General features: G+C 39.4%; 1 protein-coding gene and 1 pseudogene across 1 annotated transcript in view; both read right to left on the bottom strand.

The window, feature by feature from the left end:
* Nucleotides 1-20319, bottom strand: part of CLTCL1 (clathrin heavy chain like 1) — a 104306-nt gene that overhangs the window by 68229 nt on the left and 15758 nt on the right. The window contains 1 exon segment of the mRNA XM_036220954.1: nucleotides 1598-1805. Coding sequence (XP_036076847.1) covers nucleotides 1598-1805 — 208 coding nt within the window.
* Nucleotides 4339-4488, bottom strand: LOC118603256 (annotated as a pseudogene).

The following is a 20319-nucleotide window of genomic DNA, read 5'->3' as shown; positions in this document are numbered from 1 at the left end:
AAAGAAAATAACCCTCAACATTATTACAGTTGAAGCAATTCATATGAACACTGAGAAAGAAAAGAAAAAAGAAAGTAGCAGCGCCTGCCATCTAGAGGCTGGCCTGGCCCTCATAGCCAGGCCAACTGCTCTCCCACGGGACATAAACCATCTCAGAAAACACCAAATTCAGACAAGGTCCCTCTGAGATCATGATGAAGTAAGGCAAAACAAGGCTGCTTCAGAATCTGATCTAAGCACAGACAAAAACGAGGTTACTATACATTCCACGAAATACCAAACAACCCCTCTCCTGCCTAAAATAAGTGACTGCCACTATACATTCCACGAAATACCAAACAACCCCTCTCCTGCCTAAAATGAGTGACTACCATTTACAGCTTTATCCTCACTCTAATTGGCCCTCCCTTATAGATAGGATTTATTGAGATAGCCAATCATAAAATTATCCCCATTTTCTGACAGTGCCCAATCTATAGCAAACTCCTGTTTCCTTAGGCTACTCCCCAAATCATTAAGCCAAAACCCAAATCCTATAAAAGGTTCTAAGACCCTCTACTGGGACACCCCCTCTCCAGCCCTCATGGTGTGCATCCTCCCTTGCCGCAATGAGTAATAAACCCAACTTATTCAACTTCAGGTTTGTTCCCGGTGGTCTTTGGCTGGAGGGGACTGACAACATAAATATTCCATGCCCCTTCTATCCCCCAACGTGAGATCCACACTGTACCCTGTTAAAGAGAATTGTACTAGAGAATCATAAAGACCAAGATGTTGGTTATGCTAGGTAAGGTCTCTCAGTGACATGCTAGGTAAGGTCTCTCAAAAGTATTGCAAAATAGAAAATGCAAGAAAGCCAGAAGTATCATTAAGAATCTATAAGATTTAATAATTTCTTCAATTAAAATTAGAATAGTTTGTATTGCTTATACTACATGTTCAAAAAAATACTTTAACAAGAAAGTCAATAACAGAAAAAAGATCATTTTGAATTTTAAAAATTCAGCTATTTCTTTTTAAACAGAACAGACTTATTTAACTTCCAGATGTCTATCTACCTACTAAAATGACAAAGTAGACACACTATTTCCATAACAAATTAGAAGCACAGGCAAAGCTAATATTTGGCATTCACAAACTTTAGGTCCAGAAAGATCTTTCACTTTTCAAGGTAATAATGCAAGTCATATAAAACATAATAAGTCTGGTATATATATAATCTTTTCATTTTCCAAATCATGGCAATATGAAGATTCTATATTCTCCATGAAACTAGGTTTCAAGCACCCAGGGTCCCCTAAGTTCAGGGAAGTGAAATTCTATTTATCAACAGTTACACTGTCATCTATGTGTTTCATGAGAGCAGTAACTAACTTGGCTTATACTCTAGGATGCCTGGAGTGCTGCTGTAAAGGAGCCCCTAATGGGTCAAGGGCACCACATGGCCCTACTGGTGAACATGCACAGTGCAGTCATGGCCCTTTCCAGACACAGCACCCATAGGGACGAGGCCCTGGGCATCTGCTCCCTCTTGTGTATTTGACACTATAGGTAATGGTGAGTTGAAACTCCTTTCTAAAAATCCCATCAGGCTTACCTTTCAGAGCTATCACCTTAGAGGCTGGGTTCATGATTGCGCTTTCTGCAGAGATGGGCCGTCTGATTGGCACCATTGGGTTACTCATGTCAATAATCACTACCTGCACCTGCTCGCCAACTTTCTCTCGGACACATATAAACTTGTCAGATTCCATGGTCAGTGTGCTGAACCCAATGTTGGCTGGATTAATTCCCAGGTTTTGGAGCTAAACAGAAAAGAAATATTTGATTACAGTAAGGTTTTCCTCTCTTAAATACATCAGATGTAGCCCATTATTTAGCAAAGTCTAACAGAAGGAAGAGGAAAATTAGGAAAATTTAAACAAGTTTAGAAAGAAGTTAACTTTAAGTGACTATTCAAGGCAGATGTTGACGTGCCCTTCTATACCTTTAGTAGGTACAGACAATGCATCCACAGTGGGCTATGAGTCAGCTCCCTAGGAGCTTATAATTCCTCAGGGCTGATGAGAATGCATAAGAATAAGGATAATACCAGGGAGAAGTAAGGAAGCCATGAGTGATACAGACAGAAAGTTCTAGATCAGCACGGGGGTGGGGGGAGTGGCTGGGAAGGTGGAGGAGCCCAGAAAATAACACCTCACGGGCAAACCCAGAGCTGAGGAGAGCTCTGGCAAGGAGGTGGTCTTGGAGAGGTGAAGGCGGGGATAGAGTGGGGAAAAGAGAAAACACAAAACTCGTTTCTCCAAAACCAAACAATAACAAAGAACTAGACAAGAGTTTTTGTTTAAAATATTTCCCTACATACCATAAATCTGTCTAAATCTGATTTAAATTAATTTCTAAGTCAGTTTGAATACTTCTTGGCAAGTTCAGGGTTAATAAAAAGTCAACAGATCTGGTACATCTTTGGGGTTGACCAATTGCTTCGACTTGTGTAACCTGAAATCAGGTGTCTTTCTCCAAAGCCCATTTTGTATATAGTACCTGACTTAAATAAAGACTTTTTAATGAGGTAAGCTTCAACAAAAAACCCTGGGAAAACACGCACTCAAATTTATATCGCCCCTATGAAGAACTATGTTTATTTCTATAAAATTCCTCTACTCTGAGCTACCTACAAGGTACCTTTATTTCTAACCATTGTTCTGTTCAACCTAAAACCTACTGCTATTTACTTGACCCTTTAACACCTGCTACCTTGTGTGACCTTGTATAGGTTTACACTAGCAACAAAGATCAGAGACCACTTGTTAAAAATAACCAGTACCCACTGAAAGGAACATAAATGAGGCTATTCACACTGCTAATATAATTCTTTATTCTATTATTTTTCTCCTTCATTATGACAATGAACTCCTCAAAAGTGGGGACTGTACCTTATTTGTCTTTTGTAGAACAGAGTCTAGCACATATGGGATATTCCAGCTGCTGAGTGGAACAGGCTGCAGGACAACAAACAGGTCACCTCATCTGATTATACTACCTACAATTTATACTTGTGCAAAACAAGGCTTTTAGGTTAAGAAATATTTCCAAAGCCACAAAGCTGATTAATGATGGAGCCAGTGTGAATATGGTCTGTGCACTGAACCATAATACTGAGTTGTTTAAAATTCATATTTCATTTTAACTCAGAAAGGATGAATTAGGTGGTGATTTACCTTCCCAAGTAGGTCTACCAAAACAAACCAAAACACATACAACAGCAAGAAAGCAAAACAAATTATTATTTCATAACTGTAGTGAAAGCATTTGGAAAAAAAAAAAATCTAACCATTAACAGTGCCATTACCACAAGAAAAGTCCCTTCCCATTCCAGCCTAGGGTTACAGGACAGAAAATAATGCTAACAGCGGGCAGTGCTCACAGAGGGGACATGTGCCAGTGTCTCCAGCCATGGCAGGGGCAGTCCAGGCTCTCCTGCCCTGGACTCAAAACTTGCTAGGGAAAAACTCTGACCCTAAAGTATTAGGTAAAGGAAGGTACCTCCTGAGACAGAAAAGAACTACTGCGGAAAAACGTAATTTGGGCTGAAATTAGGTCAAAAGGAAATCTGACTTCTAAAGGAATACCTTACCATACCTCTTCAACTCTGAATTTATATTAATTGTCCCCAAGATCGAGGGAAAAACAATGAGCTTCAAAAACTTTCTCCGCAAAGAAGTCAAGGCAGTAGGCTGCATGTTGATCCTGACACAAAGTTCCAGCTAAAGAATGTGGCATTCCCCAGTTCTTTGGGTGCATCCTCTGAGTTCTACTGTCCTTTTCAGTTATGCCAAAGTGGTCATGTTTATTCACAACTCTAAAAACACAATTTTATAATTTTTATACTTTTCCAAGTGTGTAAGACTACACAACAAGCTTACCATTGGCTATCTCTGGGACATGGGAGCGCTTTCACTTTTCACTGCTTATACATCTATGTCATTTGAATACATACATGCTACTCTTGTAATTTTCTTTTACCATTTGTAAGGAGACAAAAAACAATATTCTTTCTAATGGATTCCGTGACTTATCAATGAAAAAGTTGAACCTTTCGGTTAAGATTAAGAGAGCACTGAGGAGTTAGTATTTAATGGGGTCAGAGTTCCAGATTGGGAAGATGAAAGTTCTAGAGATGGGTAATGGTTGTACAGCAATGTAAATGTACTTAACGCTGTTGAACTGTGCACTTAAAAATGGTTAAAACGGTAAATTTTATGTTTGGTATATTTTGCCACACCAAAAAAAAGATTAAGGGAGGATTTAAAAAGTGAATTATATACTGGCCACTATGAGAGTAAGCTAAAGACTAAAATTAAGCACACACTATCAAGGAAAACACATTGTGTTTCTGGGGCATTTTAAACACACTGAGCTTTTAATTAGCAATAATCAAGCCTCAGATAAACCTCATTGGCTACGATACTGCCACTGTGCAAAACTAACACACTGGGCTTTTAATAATAAGTCTTCATTTGCTACAAACACCCTGCCTGTTTGTCACCTCAACATCTTTTCCCCATCTCAAAAAACATCTACCTATACATTAGTATATCATATTATTGTTAATTTGGCAGAAATGATTCAATATGAATTTCTAAAATTAAAATAACAAATTAAGTGAAGAATTTAGAAAAGCAAAAACTCATTTTCCTTCAACAAATAAATATCAAGACTTCGGGCACAATGGACAATAAGGAAGACGAGATTCTGCCCCAGCTCACACTCTAGGAAAGGAAACCAACAAGCTTATTATAAACTGAGATCATTGCTACACAAAGCAAAGAGGGTAAAGTAACAGAGTTCTAGGGGGTGGAGGGGGCAGAGCTATTTTAGCCTTAATAAGAGGACATGAAGCAGTCAAAGCCATTTCTCACATTCGGGTTGATAATTTATGATATATTTAATCTATTGACTGTAACCCTCCTGGTATTATCCTTCTCTTTCCAATATGTTTTTTCTCTGCACAAATTTCACTCTGCTGATATTTATACTGACGTTTCAGAATTATCACAAAGCCATCTACAGTAACGGGTTAATGCAGTGAATGAAAAGTTGAGACTTTTTGAAGTCAAGTAATTTTCGTACATTCCTTTCATAAGTATTGTACACATACTATTCACTATCCACTGAGCTCGACTCCAAAATTAGTAAAATATGTCAGATATAGTCATACTTTCCAGAGCTCACAGGCCTTATAAAGTGAACTGTATGAAGTTGCCAAGAGGTAAGACATGTGACTGGGGGAAAATGACTACATTGAGGGTGGGGGAGAAGAGGTAAAAGAAAGATTTCAGGCCCTAAAATAAAAATACAGGAGTCACAGCAATTCTACTTCTAGGTATTTATCTGAAGAAATCCAAAAATAATTCAAAGGGATATATGCACCCCTATGTTCATTGCAGCATTATTTATAATAGCCAGCATATAGAAGCAACCATCAATAGACAACTGGATAAAGAAGATGTGGTACATACAGACAAGAGTATTACTCTGCCATAAAAAAGAATAAAAGCTTACCATGTGTAACAAGGATGGACCTAGAGGATATTATACAATATTATACTAAGTGAAATAAGTGAGACAGAGATGGACAAATACCATATGATTTCACTTACATGTGAAATCTAAAACAAAATAAATGAAAACAAAACAGAAACAGACTCATAGAGAACAAACTGATAGTTGCCAGGTAGGAGGGGGAGTTCAGGGGCTGGGTGAAAAGGGGGAAAGGGATTAAGAAGTACAAACTGGCAGCTATGAAACAGTCACAAGGATGTAAAGTACAGCATAAGGAATATAGTCAATAACATTGTAATAACTATGTATGGTGCCAGGTGGGTACGAGACCTATCAGGGGGATCCTTTTGAAAGTTATATAAATGTTTAACCACTATGCTGTATACCTGAAACTAATATAATATTGAATGTCACCTATAATTGAAAAATAAAAATTAAAAAAATAGAACTTGGCTACATTGAATGTATATTTTAAATTTCTTTAGAGAAATGTTTCATATTATGTGTGAAAAATAAATTGAATAATAAATTTATTGGAACATAAAAAATATGGGGGTCATTTATGTATAAGCGGTAAGTGAAGCCAGGAGACTGGATGAAACCACCCAAGGAGACATGAGGAGTGAGAACAATGGGATGGATCCCATGACACAAATCTTAGGGAGCACCAAGACTTAGAAGGGAGGCAAAGCAGCAGCTCATTGAGATGAATATAATTAAACAGAAGATAACATTTAAATAAACTAAGAATGAGAAATAACAGAAGACCTACAAGGCAACAACCACTGATGCTTAGTAATCCATGAAACTCCACAGTTATCACAAGCAAACCTCCCACTCCTACCCGCTCTCTCATGTATGAGCCTTACTGAAATCCCATTGTCCTTTTCTCCCTTACTCCCCTGCTGGCTTGTAGAACAATGTCTCAGTTCATAAATCCCTGGAGGATGTGTATCAAATTAGTTTTATTTACTGTCTGCAGGAAAATCTTAGAAAATAGAATGATGTCAATACCCTAGAGAGCACAGTATTCAAAAGAGAGGGCACTGGGATTCTAGAAGACTGCTGCGTTTGAGGTACCCCTGCTCTAGATTCTACAATATTATCTACAACAGTATCAGATGACTTGTGAGCCCTTTGAAAAGAAAATCATGACAACCTAGAGTCAATATGGGATAAGAAGTCATGCAAATTTGGTAGAATAAATCATCTCAGCAAAGCATTTGGCTTAGCTCTGCTAAGGTAGCTGTAAGTCACTTCCACAGTCAGTAATTCCTCCCTGCTTCCCCAATCCCAAGGCTTTTCTCTATGAACTTTTTATGGCATATACAACTTGGCTTTGTATTTGTTATTAATATATACCTTTTTGCCTGTATGTTCTTAGAGTCCGATTCAGGGTCTCCTCATTTTGAATCTATCAAAACTTCAAGTACATAAAAACTCAAACAACATACAACAGATTTTTGGAATGAGGTAGAAAAGTATGAGTGAGCTTGTATATAAACAGGTGTACAACTTAACCATACTGCAAGTGTGCTGGACATATGGACCACTGTCCCCCTAGTGCTAGACCTAGGGTTCCGACCTTAATCACCTGCTAGTCAATATTTTGAACAATTACTCTAATTGAAGCCACAGACAGGGATCTTATTATTATCTGCTAAGGATCTGCTTTGAGACTGTCAATGCACTCGGATAACAATCAGAATAGAATCTTAATAGATTTGGAAGGACCATAAAATTAAAAAAACAGCTGTGCACAAGATAAATAAAAAACTACATTTGTGTTAAATATCAAAAAAAAAGGATCAAATATTTGCTCAAATAGCTCTAAGATACAAAATATTGACCAAATGTGTGGGCATTCTTTGGATGTTGATTCAAACAAACCAAATGTATAAAACACTTGATATATAGAGAGAAATTTAACACTGACAAAGTATTTGATATTGAGGGATTATTTTTAGGTGATGTTATTAATGTTATAAAAATAAAGAGTTCTTAGTATCTATCAACCGATGAACAGATAAGCAAATGTGGTGTATACACAAAATAGAAAATTATTGAGCCTTAAAAAGGAAGGACAGTCTAACACATGCTAAACTACGAATAAACCTTGAGGACATTATGCTAAGGGAAATAAGCCAATCACAAACAAAAAATGCAAATATTGTATGATTCTACTTATATGAGGTGCTTAGCGTAGTTGTATTCATAAAGACATAAAGGAGAACTGTTTAAGGAGTATAGAATTTCCGTTTTACAAGATGAAAAGAGTTCTGGAGATGGATGATGGTAATGGTTTCACAACAATATGAATGTACTTTTAAACCACTGAACTGTACACTTAAAAATGGTTGAGATGGCAAATTATGTTATATTTATTTTTCCACAATAAAAAATCGAAAAAAAAAATAAAGAGGTCTTCTGGAGAAAGTATTTAAGAATATGTCTGGAATTAGCCTCAAAATAATTTGGCAGTGAATGGAGACATAATAAAACAAAATCGGCCATGTGTTGGTAAGCAAACATTCTTATTCTCCTCAACCTATCCAGATTTTTCAGTCTTTAGTAGAATAGGTCTGGAATATCCCTAGACAGAGCCACACACGTAAGTGGGCCTAGGTTTTCTAAACTATCATTTTATTCTTAGTTTAGAGATCAATGCTGGGTTAATATGATGACACTGCAATTTTGACTCTATGTATTTTATTGTTTCAGGTATTATATGTAGGTCTTTGATCCATTGAGTTAATTCCTGTGTATGGTGACAACGAGCAGTCTAGTTTCATTCTTTTGCATGTGGCATTCCAATTTTCCCAGCACCATTTATTGAAGAGGCTTTCTTTTCTCTGGTGTATGTTTTTGGCTCCTTTGTCAAAAATTATTTGCCCATATATATGTGAATTTATTTTATTTGCATAACAAGTAGAAACACTACTAGCATTTACTTAACTGGGGCCAGGTATGCTAAACACAGGACAAGCTCACCAAAAGAATTTTTATATCTAAATACCAAATACCATTGAGTTTTATTCCATATGCAGAAACAGAGTCTGAGAACTGATCTGCCCAAAACCAGGTTTTTTCATTAGTAAAAATAACTAAGGACTCCTGATTGCTTGTATAATTATTCTGATAGGTAACCTAGCTACACATTTAAAACAGCCCTTATAAGTTAAGGATTAATCAAAAGTAGAAAAAATACTATCTCATGATCCTTTTCAGTTCTCAAGACCTACAGTTAAATGAATCCAAATTCAAATCTGACACTGGGGAAAATGTAAAAAAGAAATTACTCATTTGACAGTCCTGTGGGTGCTATATTTAAAGGGCTTAGAAAAAGTAGTCTGACTGGGTTACAGCTGTGTTTACTTTACACAGGACTGTTGGTGAAAACACCAATTGCCTGAATCAGAGAGCCAGAACACTCTAGTTACACTGAACATCCCCACATTCCCATGCCTCTGTGCCTTTGAAGATGCTAGTCCTTCTTCCTTCTGTATAGCTCCTTCCCAGGCTCATTCACAGCCTTATTCCAATGCCCAGCACATGGATGTTAAGTAATTAAGTAGTAAAGAAGTTACTTGTTTTAGGAGTCATTCAGTTCATCTGCAGATATACTCAAGAAAATATATTTTATATTTTAAACTTACCAGCAAGCTTTTCCAAGCTCAAACAGAGAGCTCTGTAAATGAAGGCCTATGAAGGATGATGATATTAAGGTCTTTTCTAGAACTTACCTAAAATTCTAGGACTAGGTTAATTTAAAAACTATACTTGTGTAGTGCTTTATAGAACTTCTCTCAAATTACACCACTGCAGGTTTTCTGTATTTTAAAATAAATGCATAAGACCTTATATTTATCCCTGTTAAATGTCAACTAGTTGGAGTCCAGCCTGTCAAGATCTATTTGGATTCTAATTTTGTCACTGAACTTTGCTATCCCAGCTCTGTGGCATCATCTTTCTTTAGCTAGCCAAAAGTGATGGTAATCTCTCCCTGGCATGGAGGTCACCAGCAGGCCTCAAGCAAGAGAAGCAGAAGAAAATCTGGGAGAAACTGAAAGCAGCAGATCTGGTGAAGCAGCAAGAGAAAGAAAAATCAGGAAGGGCAGAGGACAGCAAAGAAATACTAAAAGGACGGGGTGATGGTGACAATAGCTACCGCACCAGGGGATAGTAACAAACAATACTGTCAAATAGATGCTGCAATCTGTACGTGATCTTAAAAGAAAGATCCAACTGAAACAAGTTACAAAAGGGCAGGAAAATATTTATAGTAGGATTCTTTTAATTATTTTTGAAAAATATACTAGTTTCCTTAGTAGTGGTTTCTTTTGGGGAGAGAGACCAAGTGGTTGAACAAAAAGGCTTTAATTTTAATTTATGCTTTCGGGATGGGGCTATTCTCCCATGTATATGTATTACTTTAAAAATTGTTTCAGACAGACTTTTGCCCCGGGTACAGAATGTTTAAGAACCTGATGGAGAGGAACACTGACTAAGATCCTTCTAGGACTTGATAATTCTTTTAACTCAAAAAGTACGGGGAATCTTGCACAGTAGAGGGATTTTGAAGATTTAAAAATGTGTTATGTAGTGCTGATTTGTTTTTCCAAAAAGCCCTTTTAAAATTTAACATTTGGTCACTTACCACTGTTGTGGGCCCTTTCACAAAGGCTCGTCCTGGGTGAGCAGGTAGTTACTATCCTCACTTTGGAAATAAGAAAGTTAGAAGGTAAATGACTGGCCTAGTATCTATTTCCAGCACAAGGATCATAAGACTGCCAATAGGCAAAATTTACAGCTTACACGAGACTTAAAAAATTTTAACATAGGTGTACAACAAATTTAGAACAAAATGAGCCTACTGTTGTCTGTCTCGGTACATGAGAAACCATTTCACAAAATGGAATGGCTACGTAATGGCAACATAAACCAAACAAGTACTTGGCTGTGGGTACAAGGCTCCCTTTCAGAGTGTCTTCCCAGGGGCCTGTCCAGCAGACACAGGTGCTCATGAACTGTTTTCATTTCAAGCTAAATCTACTTCTTAGAGTTTTGACTTCCCTACTCACATCTTAAAGGCTTCAACATCAATCTCCTTCTTTAAATATAAACGAGGACCAACATCTAGAAGATTGGTTCAACACAGCCGCATGTGAGACTCTTCTGGGAAGAAATGCCAGTCCCACTCGGTATTTCGGATTTAACACTTGAGGAAGGCACCAGCCTAGGTGTTTTTAAGGTCCAGGCTGGGCTGAGAAGCAGTAAGACTGATGACCACCTTGCCTCTATAATTGATACAGATCGCCCTGGCAGACTCTGTATCTATGAAGAATATCACCTAAGAGATATGCTACATAATCAAAAACTTAAAGGAACATGTTTATAAATTCTCTATGTATTAAGCTGTGTCACATTTCAAAACTCTTACACTAATAACTGCATTTTGATACAGCCGGGGGAAAATTACATGGGGCTCATAACTGAATTTCTAGACCATGAATGGTTCAGCCATTCTTCTCCTGAATCAAGGTGTCATCAGCTCTTAGCCCTTTTCATTTTTTCCATGTTCATATATCATGAATAGCAACAACCTTACAACTCAGAGAACTAAATTTTTAAAAAGTGCAAATACTGCGTGTGATACAAGAAAAATATTTCTGCAGAACCAACACGACAGGATACCTAAAGCTAAATAAATCACTATGATCTTAAGCTGAAGTGGGAGGAATGCTGTATTACAATGCACTATGTGGAAAAGTGCAGCTCCTGCTCTAGGTGCATCTCTGAAAAGTTGATTGTAGAAAAAATGTATCCATACATTGATGTCTATTCTCCTACTGATGATCATAAGACCATTGTTCTCCCTCTGGAAAAAAACCTGGCTCTAGAATTTTCACATGTAACAAACCAAAATTAAAAATTTAAGAAAATTAATATTCTTACAATAAGATTCACAAATGAAAAGGAAGTGTCTAGAATTATTTTTCTACGCATTGCATGGCGAAACTAAGATCTAGGGGGCAAAAAAAAAAACACTAAGTTTAAATGAATAGTACTGATGTTTTAGCAGTCACTAGTCCAAATTCTCCTCTTCCTAATGTTGCAAAACTGGAGAACAGATTCCTACCTTCTTTTCTCAAGGAATTTTAGGTTTGGGGAAGTGATCCGGTGCACAGAGGGGAGGCAGAAACAAAGCCAGGTCAGTAAGACAAGTGGGAACACTCTTAAGAAAGCAGACTAAAGTAAATGGTCATAGATGAGCAGACTGGAGAGCCTGGAAAAGCCTACAAACGTTTCATTAGACAATCTACATTATAACTAATCATTCATTGATTATACAATCATTCTATTATGAAACCGGTTGCAGAGATCTGAGGGCCTCTTATGTACCAGACACTGGGAATACAATTGCAAATCAAAAATCTGAATTCTGTGAGCTCACAGTCCAGGAGGGAAGATGAGCAATAATACCATGGGATGAGGGCCATCATAAATGAAGTCCCAAAGGCCATGGGGGCACAGAGGAAGGGCTCCAACAAGTCAGGGACAGCTACCGGAGAGAGGGCCATTTACGCAGACACAAGAAGGCTAAGTAGGACTTGGTTGGGTAATGAGGGGAAGAACGGGTTCTGGAAAGAAGCAACAGCAGATGCAAAAGCCCATGAGCAAGGGTGTCAAGCAAGGATGTCGAGCTTCAGAGAAGGCCCTGGAGGACAAGGGGAGCAGCAAGAACTATGCAGATGCTGGATTAGGCTGGGCTTCACAGAGCGCTTGGGAGTCTGGCATTTTCATCTCGGAGGCAACAAGGAACCATTCACTGACAGACTGTGCAGCTGTCCATCCTTTGCGATCTCGTTGCAAGCGTGCTAGAAAACGGAGCAGAGGAGGGCAAGACTGGAAGCAGAAGACCAGAGACAAGGTTAGTGCTGCCATTTACATGACAAATATGGCATAGTCCAGGGCAATGGAGGTTGTGATGAGAATGGTACCATAATGCCAAAAATAAAGAAGAAGAAGAATCCATAGGCTAGGGAGAAGTCACGGTTGTTTCTAGGTTTCTGACTGGAAACTCGACAAGATTCACATTTGGGGTGGAAGAGGAACCATGATGTATCTGAGGAACATGAGGAAACCCATGGCATGTTCAACAGACAGCTGTCATACTGGCAATAATGGCTGATAAGAGCATAGCATATTTTATTCTGTACCAGTTACTGTTCAACACTTTACATTTATCACACTTATTAATGAAAACCTCACAATAACCCTATGAGGAAAGACCTATACCTTTTATCTCTATTTTACAGATATAGACATGGAGGCACAAAACCTTTACACAAGTTGCCCAAATTCACATGGTCAGTAAGTGCCTGAGTCCAGATTCAAACCCTTCCGTTTCGCTTAAGTCTGTGCTCTTAACCAAAGCCTCGCCTACATGCAGCTCTGAGGCTCAGCAAAAATATGTGATCTGTCTGGGAACACTGAATATAAGAGCATACAGGCAAATTGCCCATAGAACATTCTGAATAGAAATATCAAGGGACTCATGATGAACCCCAGGTTCATGCAGAAGAGGAGTCTACAAAGAAAACTGGGGTGTGGACGGGGAGGCAGGAGAAACCCTGGGAGACTGTGGTACCACCAAAAGCAGCAGAGGCAGGTCCTGAGGAGGCAATAAAGCTCAGTGTCAAATGCAGCTGGAAAGTCATGAAATATGTCTGTGATACTGGAGGTTTAAGTTGGTTTTTATTTAAAAAAATTTTGTTTAATTATTTAATTATACTTGACATACAATATTATATTAGTTTCAGGTATATAACATAGTGATTAGACATTTATATAACTTATGAAGTGATCACCCTGATAAATCCAGCACCCATTTGACTTCATACATCGTGATTAAGTTTACTTTTTATAGCAGGGTTTGGCAAACTACAGCCTGTTTTTGTATGGCACTACTAAAAATGGTTTTACATTTTTTTGAAGGTTAAATTTGAATAAAGGAAGACTATGCAACAAGTCAATATATGGTCCTCCAAGCCAAACACATATACTATCTGCTCCCTTACCAAAAAAAGAAGTCTGCATGATGACTTGTGACTTTGGCAAGGGGGACAAAAATCAGACTGCAGGTTACTGTGGAACATAAGAGAAGAGATGGAGGGACATGGCAATTCTTTCCTGATGTCTGGCTGTGAATAAGAGCTTCATGGGGACAAAGGAGAGGGAGAAGTTTTCTGTAAAGATGGGAGAGATGCGAGCATGGTTCAATGCAAACAGGAAGAAACTGCAAAAAAAAAAAGGTGGATAAAAATATGGTAAGAAGATGCTACTGAGCAAAGCCCCATTACATAGACAAGAAAAACAAACCCACTTTGAGGTTACAGGAAGGCAGGAAAGGGTGAGTGCAGACCTTGGTAAGACTGCAAGCATGAAGGTGAGGAACATCCCAGTTTTATGCCTTCTGTTTCTCCAATCATCTGCTGGCAGCAAGAGGGAGTGGCAGGTTCAGGTATTAAAAAAATAAAAAAAAAAAAGGTGGGAGTTCTGAATTGTCTGTAGTAAAGGGAGAGTGTGCAGATTAAATAAACAAACGTGCAGAGGTAGCGTAAACACCCGGTTAGTGCTAGAAAGCACAAACCACAGATTTCCATTCAAGTGGCCGGCATACCACAAGTCACAAATATACATATAGAATATATCCCTTCAAGACATTATGAACTTTGATGGGAATTTTAAATGCCTTACTGCTTCGCTGCCTTTTGAAGAGAATATCTTTTGATAATGGCTAAAGCACAGGCTTTGGAGCCACACACTTGGGTTAGAATCCAAGCTCTGTCAATTACTAGCTATATAATTTTACCTGAATTCCTTGACCTCTTTGTGCCTCAGTTATCATGAGGATTACATCAAGTGAGATTTATAAAATACCTAGTATAGTGATTGACAAGAGAAATGGCTCAACAAATCACTAAAATGTAATAATATGATAGTTAGCAGCAATAGTAGTATTTTGCTCTTCCACATTAACTGGCAACAGGCCCAGCTCCGTGGTAGAATGGAGCCCAGAGAGGAGATGGGAGGTGGAGACTTCCACCTCCACACAACCCCAGCTATATCTCTAACCAAGTAACCCTGGCAGGATACTCAAGGAAGGTATCAAGTTTTCAATCTGCAGAATGGGGGGATTCCAACAGTCACTCTACAACACCCAGGGCATTTCTCATTTAAACATAGAGTTAAAAGTGCACTGTGTTGCGAAAACATGACCTTTCTATCCCCCACATTCCTTGCCATACAGTTATGTATAAAAGCCCTGAGTCTGAATCCTGCTCTTGTTCAATGAATGACTGAGGTAAGTTATTTATTTAACATCTTTGCGCCTCAGTTTCCTCATCTAGACTGAAAGGAAAACAATATGTATCTTATGAACTGTAATGATGTAACAGAAAGCACTTAGGACAGAGCTGGTGGCTACTATTCATCTACCCTCATCTCCACACCTGTAAAATGAGAATCATATCACTCTGCACAGGTGTGACATATACCGGGGATGTGCGTGAAGGCAAACCCTTGTTCAAACACAGGCGGCCAATCTTTATTTTCCTGAGGCACAACTCTATCAGGAGAGTTACACATAGAACAAACTGGGACTTCGTTAAAAAGCTAAACTTCGGGGGTGTTACTGTTTTGACAGGATCTTAGGAAAACACAGCATGATTAACTTTCCTCTTTGGTCACACGATTTGAAGGTCCTCTCTCACAAAGCCACGCTAGTGATTCCAGTAGACAACAGATGCAAACTCAGGATCACTTGACTCCAAAAGAGAAATTTAGGATTGGACGGAGATTTTGAGAGTAATAAAGCTTGGGACTTAAATGTATGTGCACCGCTCCTCAGTCTAGTTAGAGCTTTTCAAAGACTGAGACGGGACATTTGGGCAGTTGACGATTCCCATCACTCAGCGCTCTGAGCATTACCACTCAGAGCCGCCCCAGAGGGGCTACTCAGACCGCACCCCCAGTGACGACGGTCGCTGCTGGATAACGGTTTCCGCACCAGCACAGCTAGAGGTCTGCACGTGCAGCCACCGCATCTCGTTACCGACCTGCCCGCCCGGGCCAACTTGGCACCACACGCCTCGCTGTCTCCACTGGATTCGTGTCGGGGATCGCAAGCCGCCGGCCCAGGTCACCCGGAAAGTCAGGGGCGGGGGGTGCGGCTGACACGACAGAGTGCGCGACCCGCCCTGGAGCCCGCCTGGCCTTGGTGCAGCAGTGTGGTCCTTACCTGGAAGTGCTCCTGGAAGCGCATGGGGAGAATCTGCGTCATGGCGAGCGCGGGGCCGAGGGAGCAGCCGCAGCGGCAGCGGCAGCGGCGGCACGTCCCCTCGAGCCGGCGGACCGACAGACAAACAGGGTCGCGGACCGGCTGACCGGCGGCTGCCGCGCAGGCGCACTCTCAGGGCTTCGGACGCCCCCCCACCCCCACCGCCGCCGCAGGCAACGTGCACGGGATCCCTCCGCCCGCTGCCTGAGGGGCCGCGAAAAGTAGTCCGCGGGTAGCGGAGCCTTAGGCATCCCCAAGCAAAGGGGAGTCTGGGCCTTCCGGGGCGGTATGCGGGGAGCTGGCCGAAATGGGCCAGTGCACAGGAACAGTGTGCGTGGACTGGAGCCGGCGTGGGCTGTCGGCATATTTGTGAGTGATGGGATTTTCAGGCGAGGTAAACCCAGCTCTCCCGCCGCCCTTGCGTGATGGGATTTTCAGGCGAGGTAAACCCAGCTCTCCGGCCGCCCTTCCTTAGAGCCGTCCACATGTGGAGAAGTTCTACCTCAATCTCTGGACAGTGGCATTGAGGGACACGGTTGTGGCGTGTTCAAATCTAAGACCCACGGAGCCAATTTGAGATGAATTATGAGCCTTTATTAGCCGGCGGGGCGGCGACTGATTCTCCCCACTAGAGAATCAGCCCGGAGCTGTTAGAAGAGGTAGCTTATAAAGCCTAAAACCACATCAAACAAGCAAACAGGTTTACAGAAGCAGAAGTTAGCCATCAGTATATCTTTGCACGGGCCATCTCCTAGAACTACACTCTAGTTATACATTAAGCAGGTTGGAGAAGCAGAAGTTGGTCGTTACCGTGTGGTGCAAAACTGTTGTTTCTGGGGGACTCTTAAATCTTATAGCAAACAGGGCCTGGTAAGACAGTTCTGTTATCTGCATCCTGGTGGTGGTATTAATTTTTTTTTTCCCTTTGAGAGCTGGCGTTTGGAGATACCACTCTCTGTCTTGTCTTTGTGACTAGCTTACTGGAGGATTTGCCACTTTTACACACTTCTTAAAATTCAGGCACGAATGTTCCCAAAACACCGCAAAAGAAGTCTTCGAAGGACGTATGACAGATGTGTTCCCGCTGGAAGCTCTGCCCCCGCTCCTTTAGGAAACATTGCCTGGCTCATAGGATTTCTCGTGAATACTGTGCCAGAATATCAATGCGAAGGGTCTGCAAAGATAACTTCTAGCAGCAGATGACCTACCGAAGGCCAGAGAGGGTCACCTGGATTGCCCGGGATCACAAAATACATAGTAGTAGCGGGTCCGAAACTAGAGTCCACACCTGCTTTGCCAGCGCACATTGGTTTTCAGAGGCACCATTTGAAGAAGGTGTGATTTGCACGCAGGTGGCTCAGCTGCATAAAAGATGTTTGTCAGGAAAGGGGGAAGCCTTTGGCATCTGCGTTGGCACTCCCACAGAGTAATCGCTATCCTTTTCTATGGCTTCTGGTTGGTCAGTGGTAATTTTACGAAATAAATGGTCCACCGTGAATAACAGCGATGGTGCGATTACTTGCACAATAGCTTTTAAATCTAGTAGCCAAAAATATTTTCATTTTCAAATAAATCTCTTTTCCAGCGTTACCTCTGCAGACTGCCCTTTCAATATCTGTGTAGCTTCATCACCTAACAATAGAGCTGATTTTTGCTGTGGGTAGTACTACATTTCCCAGCTCTATTTCGGCAATAATGTTTATGACCCCATGTACCCGTTACCTAAAACGTTATATAAATCCTTTAGTATTAATAATATTTTCTAAATCACTACCACCCCCAGTGCTTTTTTGGGTCCAAACTGAAAATTTACACCCCAGAAGAAAGAATTTTAAGAAAATAATGGAAAACAAAATGGCAGGATTCTCAATAAATCAGAACCTTTCTGCTGTCTATATTTGTAAAGGAACTAAACCTTCCGGCTTGAAAAGGATGCTGATATTCTCACCACTTGTGGGTAACTTGCCAAGTAATCCTGACAAAAGTCTTTCGATTCTTTGTGCTAATTTCTTATATTCCCGATAGAAATGATGAACTCCTACAACTCAAGAACAGCAACCAAATAGAAAGATAGGCAAAAAAATATGAACAAATAGTGCATAAAAAAGAAAAACAGCTGATTCTCACACATAACAAAAGTCCAACTTTACTCATAAGCAAAAGGTGAATTTAAACTATAACCATTGTGTGTGTGTGTATGAGTGATATACTTTATTTTTTTCTATCAAATCAGTAAAGGTCAAAAACTTTGAAAATTGTGTTGGCAAGGGTATGAGGAGGACAACTTGATGATATCTAGGCACATACACGTTAGTATTTAGGATACTTAGGGTATCGTACAGTTACTCTTGCAGACCTTCATCCTACAAATAAAATTCCAAGGAAAGTGAGTAGCTCATGGTACAAACAAAGCAAAATATCCAAAACAAAAACAAAACTCGCTCAGGGAAATAAAGCACCACAAGACAGAACTAGGAGAACCAAGAAGCAGATACAGACAGATTGATACAGACAAAGATAGAAAGATGAAGAAATTATCACAGACTTTAAATTACTATATTTAATATGTTTAAAGAGCTAAATATCAAGCTTAAAAATACATGTGGCTGAACAAATACATGCAGGAAACCTGAAACTATAAAGAATAACCAAGCAGATTTAAAAATGGACCAAACAGAAACTCTAGAAATGCAAAGTATAATAAAATACACTAAGGTCTTGGCATAACATTTTAAATGGTCCAAATTATCAGTAATGTTGTTGTGAGATAAATAAAACGAGAAGAGGAAGGACAAGGATGGGAACGGTATCAGTAAGAATCCAGTGAGAAGACAGAAACCACACCGGTTATTTGAACAGAAGGAATGGATTATAAACAATAGTTAACATGAAATAAATTTATTAACGAAGCTGGAAGGGTACAATGAGACCCCCAAGTTGTTATATCTCCATTTATTTTTGTCTTTGATGTCTTTAAATACAGTCATATAGTTTTCTTCACATTAAAAATAATGTCCCCAGAGAGCTTCTGTTTCCAGAAAGCATCAGAAAACTAACAAAGCAGTGAATAATTTTAGGGCCAACAGCCAAGAAAAAGAGGAAGTAATAGCAATTTAGCCTGGCATTTGGGTGCTTTTTAAAATTTTCTTTCTTTGTTTTCTTTGTTTGTTTTTTTGAGGGATATCTGCCAATTTCAGAAGAGTATCAGAGAAGCTAGGGTTGTGAGCAGCACTTCCAACATCCTCATAGACCTACGAGGACAAAGTTTGAAGTCTGGGAACCACCAAGGAGGTATCCTAATGTTTTATTTTGGGAGCACAGATTGTTTAGGACTCGATTCGAATCACGCCAGTCCTTGCCAACATGAAACATAAATTATCTTGGGAGAGTGATAACCTCATGATAGGACTCAAATTATTTCATATACAGTGACCAGCACTCAATCAGAAATAAGTAGGAATCCAAGGAGATAAGACAAATGACTGTAAACCAAGAGAGATAACAAATAGACATAGAGGATCCAGATCATGGAGTTTTCCCCCAGACTTTTAAAGGGCTCTGTTTAATATGGCTAAGGGGATAAAAAAAAAGATACAACTGAGGATTTTATCAAACCATGAAACAAATGAAAATTCTAGAACTGAAAAATATAACTGAACCTAAAAATTCAATAGATAGTATTTGTTAGCAGGTTATACACAGCTGAAAGAAGAAAACTAATGAAATTAGAGGTAGGTCAGAAGAATACGTCTGTATTAAAGCACAGAAAAAGAAGTATAGGAAATACAGAATATAAATAAATATAGAAGATACAAGAAGAAAATCTAACATATGTATAATGGAGTTCTAGATGTGGAGAGAATGAGATAGAAGTAGTGTCTAAAGAGCTAATGGCTTAAAGTTTTGAAAATAGACCAAGCCTCAAGTTCTAGAAGGATTCCTTCAATCAGAATTCATAATACGCAAACCACACTTAGGCATATCATAGTAAAACTGCTGAAAAAAACATTACTTTCTAAGGAGAAATAATGAAGCTGAGAACTGACTTCGCAAACAACAGAATACAGAATACAGAAGCATCATGTCTTAAAAGTGTGGAGGAAAAAACCCTGTGAGCCTAGATTTTATATCCAATCCCCCCCACCACCAAAAATCCTTTAGGATTGAAAGGGGACTGACGTCATTTGGACAACTGAGATCTGAGGAAATTCATTACCAGAAGACTTGAACCAAAAGAAACACTAATGGATTTTCTTCAGCAAAAATAAAATGACCTCAAATGGAAGATGAGATATGTAGGAAGCATAAAATTCAATGAGAAGAGTGTGTTGGTAAATCGAAATGAAAGTTGACAATATAACACAAAATAATAATAATATCTGTTGGGATTAAAAATATACCAGAATTAAAAT

The sequence above is a fragment of the Rousettus aegyptiacus genome, unplaced genomic scaffold (assembly GCF_014176215.1).
Source record: "Rousettus aegyptiacus isolate mRouAeg1 unplaced genomic scaffold, mRouAeg1.p scaffold_m13_p_5, whole genome shotgun sequence".
Lineage (NCBI taxonomy): Eukaryota > Metazoa > Chordata > Mammalia > Chiroptera > Pteropodidae > Rousettus > Rousettus aegyptiacus.
The sequence above is the reverse complement of the archived record's forward strand: the minus strand, read 5'-3'. Positions and strand labels throughout refer to the sequence as shown.